We start from the raw sequence: 3,304 nt of genomic DNA on the forward strand, positions 1-3,304 counted from the left end.
TAACCCTAACCCTAACCCTAACCCTAACCCTAACCCTAACCCTAACCCTAACCCTAACCCTAACCCTAACCCTAACCCTAACCCTAACCCTAACCTCCAAGGCACCTTCGCAGAGGGAACCTACACCGAACGTATCAACACAATCGAGAAGGAGGTCACAAAGGACATTGCGGCGGACGGACAAGTCCTCCCAAAAGGAGACGGGTCTTTCGCGTCTGGCACATTGCCTATATGGCTGGTCGCAGACCAAAAAGCCTTCAAAACCAATGGCACTCGGTACCCTGCCCGGGCCGTTGCACTGGCTTTTGCCCTGGTATCACGAGAAACAGCCAAGCGCTTCAAAGCCTTGACTCTTGCCCACGACAAGGATGGAGATGTGAACATGGATGACTCGCAAGAGAAGTCTGATATCATCAAGTCCCTCGTCATCCAAGAGATGCGAAAACAAGGTTTCATGGGAAAACAGCAAGGTCAGCTGCGTGCTCTTCTAGACACGTTCTCACCTCACGCTAACGGATCACCCAGGAAAAAATTCGCCTCGGACTCAGTCCAAAGCGTCCCCACCCAAGAGAAAAGCCGCGAAACGAACATCAGGTCCTGCAAAGGGCTCGAAGGTCAACAAGTCTCGCGGAAAAGGAAAAGGGAATGGGAAGAAGAAGTCTCAAAAGAAGTAGACAGATTAGACTCTATTTTTCAAACAAGTCTAGCGGGTCGTGGTCGGGCGGGCCGGGGATCGCAGGCAGAGCCAAGGGCTACGCTTCGAAACCTGCGTGCATCGCCAACCCCGAGTGGATCGCGAGTAGAGCAAAGGGATGCGCGACGAAGCTCGCGTGTACCTCCAACTACTTTGCCTTCCCGACTCCCCTCCTTTGTATCTGTCCATCCTCGTTCTCTGCTGCGTTCAATCACAGACGACGGTGTACACTTCATTGAGAAACATTCGGATCTCTTTCTTTCTGTATCAGACATAGCTAGAAAAAGAATAATTACACTCTACACTCCCGCGTACCTGCTGGATGAAGCCCATGACTTCGCCAGCGGCGTGTTCCTAGGGCCGGGTGTGACTGTCCCCAGACATGTCGAGCATGCAATCGCGCTTAACGCGAAGTTCATTCTCCATCATAAACCGAATTTCTTGAAGTTGCCTGAAGCCTGGAAACAGCTTCAACGAAGTGTCCGCATTCGCTGGCACTTCCGCAACTCAGACAAACCGTCGAACAAGTTCTACGTCCCCAAACCGACGTGGGAACCACCTGCAGACCAATGGGATCCGATCATTGAAAAAGGGCTCGAAAGAGGCAAGGACTTACTGCTCCAACAAGCAGAAGCCCTAACCCTCTCAGACACCCGAAGGCCTAATCCAGACCTAAAAATGATCGGCGAGTTCCTCACAGATGGAAAGTTCCTGGTCAAACTCACAGACAAAAATCTGGGACTTGCAATGATTCAGAAAACTTGGTATGTCGAGCACTGCAAACGCATGCTACTTAATAAAGATGTCTACAATGAGATCTGCAAGGAAGACATAGACTACTATCGCACGGAAGTTCTGAAAAGAATCAGACACCTCATCGACCTTGGTATTGCGGAAGGTTCAACCGCTGAATACCTACTCTCGTCAGAAAATGACAAAGGCGTCCCAGTCTTCCATGCTATCCCCAAGGTACATAAGAAGAACTGGACATTACGCCCGATCATTCCCAGTCACTCATGGGTCACGAGAAGATGTTCAGAGGTCTCTGATCATATTCTCCGCATGGCACTCACACGAACGGCTCCTTGGGTCGTTGAATCGACCAAAGAGCTGATTGCCAAGCTAGAGACAAAGTCAATTCTGAGATCGGACAATGTGTGGCTCTGCACCGGTGACGTGGAGAGCTTCTACACCAATGTCCCGCTCCAGGAAACTGTACAAATTATCCGTGACATGCAGTTCCCTGAAATGATTGACGGTATCAACGCTCGACGCATCCATCAACTGTTGGAAATTGTCATGAGCGTTAACTGCTTCGAGTTCGATGGCAAGTTCTACCAGCAAACCTCAGGTGTCGCCATGGGTACTTCGTGCGCCCCGTCATTCGCAAACCTGAGTCTTGCCTCAAAAGAATCTCCATATCTCCGTGCATCAAACGAAGAAGGCTTGCTCTTCTTTGCGCGATACATGGACGATGTTTTTGTCATCTTCAAAGGCCCGAAGACAGCCTGTGAGATGTGGCTCAATGGACTGAGCCAGAGCGTGAAACCTTATCACACCTCATGGGAAATTAATTCATCTCGTATACCGACCGCGTTCTTAGACGCGGAGTTCTTCTTTGAACAAGGTTTCGGAGCACTGGGGTTACAAACACGTGCTTTTCGGAAACGAATGAATAAACATCACTATATTCCCTGGTCGTCTGCTCACCCCCTTACGGTGAAACGTGCTTTCGTTAAAGCAGAAATGACTCGCTTCATGGTTCTCTCGTCTTCAAGGCGGCTGTTCGAGGAACGGCTTCAAGAGTTCCATCAAGCATTGCGACGGCGTGGATACCCGTCGGACAGGCTTCAGTTGTGGAAAGGATTGGTACGATATGACGACCGACGGGCTGTCCTCTTCAAGCATAAGACACCCGCCGCAGGTCTACCACTCATGCTACCATCTTCATACGACGAATACTAGGAATACATTGATGTCCAGGCTGTGCTTTCAAAGATGATGGAACAATGGAACCGACACGAGGAACCCATTCCCGAGTCGCTCAAAGGTCCACTCATCAAATCACTGAAACGCACAGAGAATATGTTTAACAAATTCTCTGCGTGGAACAAAGCAGTTCTGAAGGAGGGAACCGACGAGTAGTGTGAGCTGTGGCTGCCGCGAAACTCGGGGACCTCCCTCACGAATCTCCACCCTGGAACAGGTCTCGGTTAGGAGTGGTGGCACGACATGCCGACCAGATAGGATCAAGCTTACTACCCCACCCTATCTCCTAACCCTAACCCTGAATCGCGAGCGTTTATTCGCTCATAAAAAAGGATCACTTGTGCGCGGTCATACGTTGTGGTGCGGCTTCGGCCCTTTGGCGCCCAGGACGCAGCCCAGCCATCGGCGTCGGTGCTGTTTAAACACCGCTGCCCGAGGCATGCGCGCGTCGCGCTGTAGTAGCGCTCGGTGTTTGGGCGTGCCGATACCGGTGGGTGGGCCCTGGTGCGTTACCGCACGGCCCGTGGCGTGTGCTTTGCGCGCAAGCCTGCATCCTTGGACGGAAAAATGTGACATGCCAGCATTCACAGCGATTCTCGGCCAGAATGTGACCAGGTGACT

General features: G+C 51.4%; 1 protein-coding gene across 1 annotated transcript; it reads left to right on the forward strand.

The window, feature by feature from the left end:
- Positions 1-2,365: 2,365 nt before the first annotated feature.
- Positions 2,366-2,533, forward strand: EJ05DRAFT_429301 (uncharacterized protein; the record flags this gene model as incomplete). The annotated part of the gene is made up of 1 exon (XM_033741538.1): positions 2,366-2,533. A coding segment is annotated over one exon (168 nt), but the record flags the coding sequence as incomplete, so codon positions are not given.
- Positions 2,534-3,304: the final 771 nt, after the last annotated feature.

This window comes from Pseudovirgaria hyperparasitica (assembly GCF_010093815.1).
Source record: "Pseudovirgaria hyperparasitica strain CBS 121739 unplaced genomic scaffold EJ05scaffold_91, whole genome shotgun sequence".
Classification (NCBI taxonomy): domain Eukaryota; kingdom Fungi; phylum Ascomycota; class Dothideomycetes; order Acrospermales; family Acrospermaceae; genus Pseudovirgaria; species Pseudovirgaria hyperparasitica.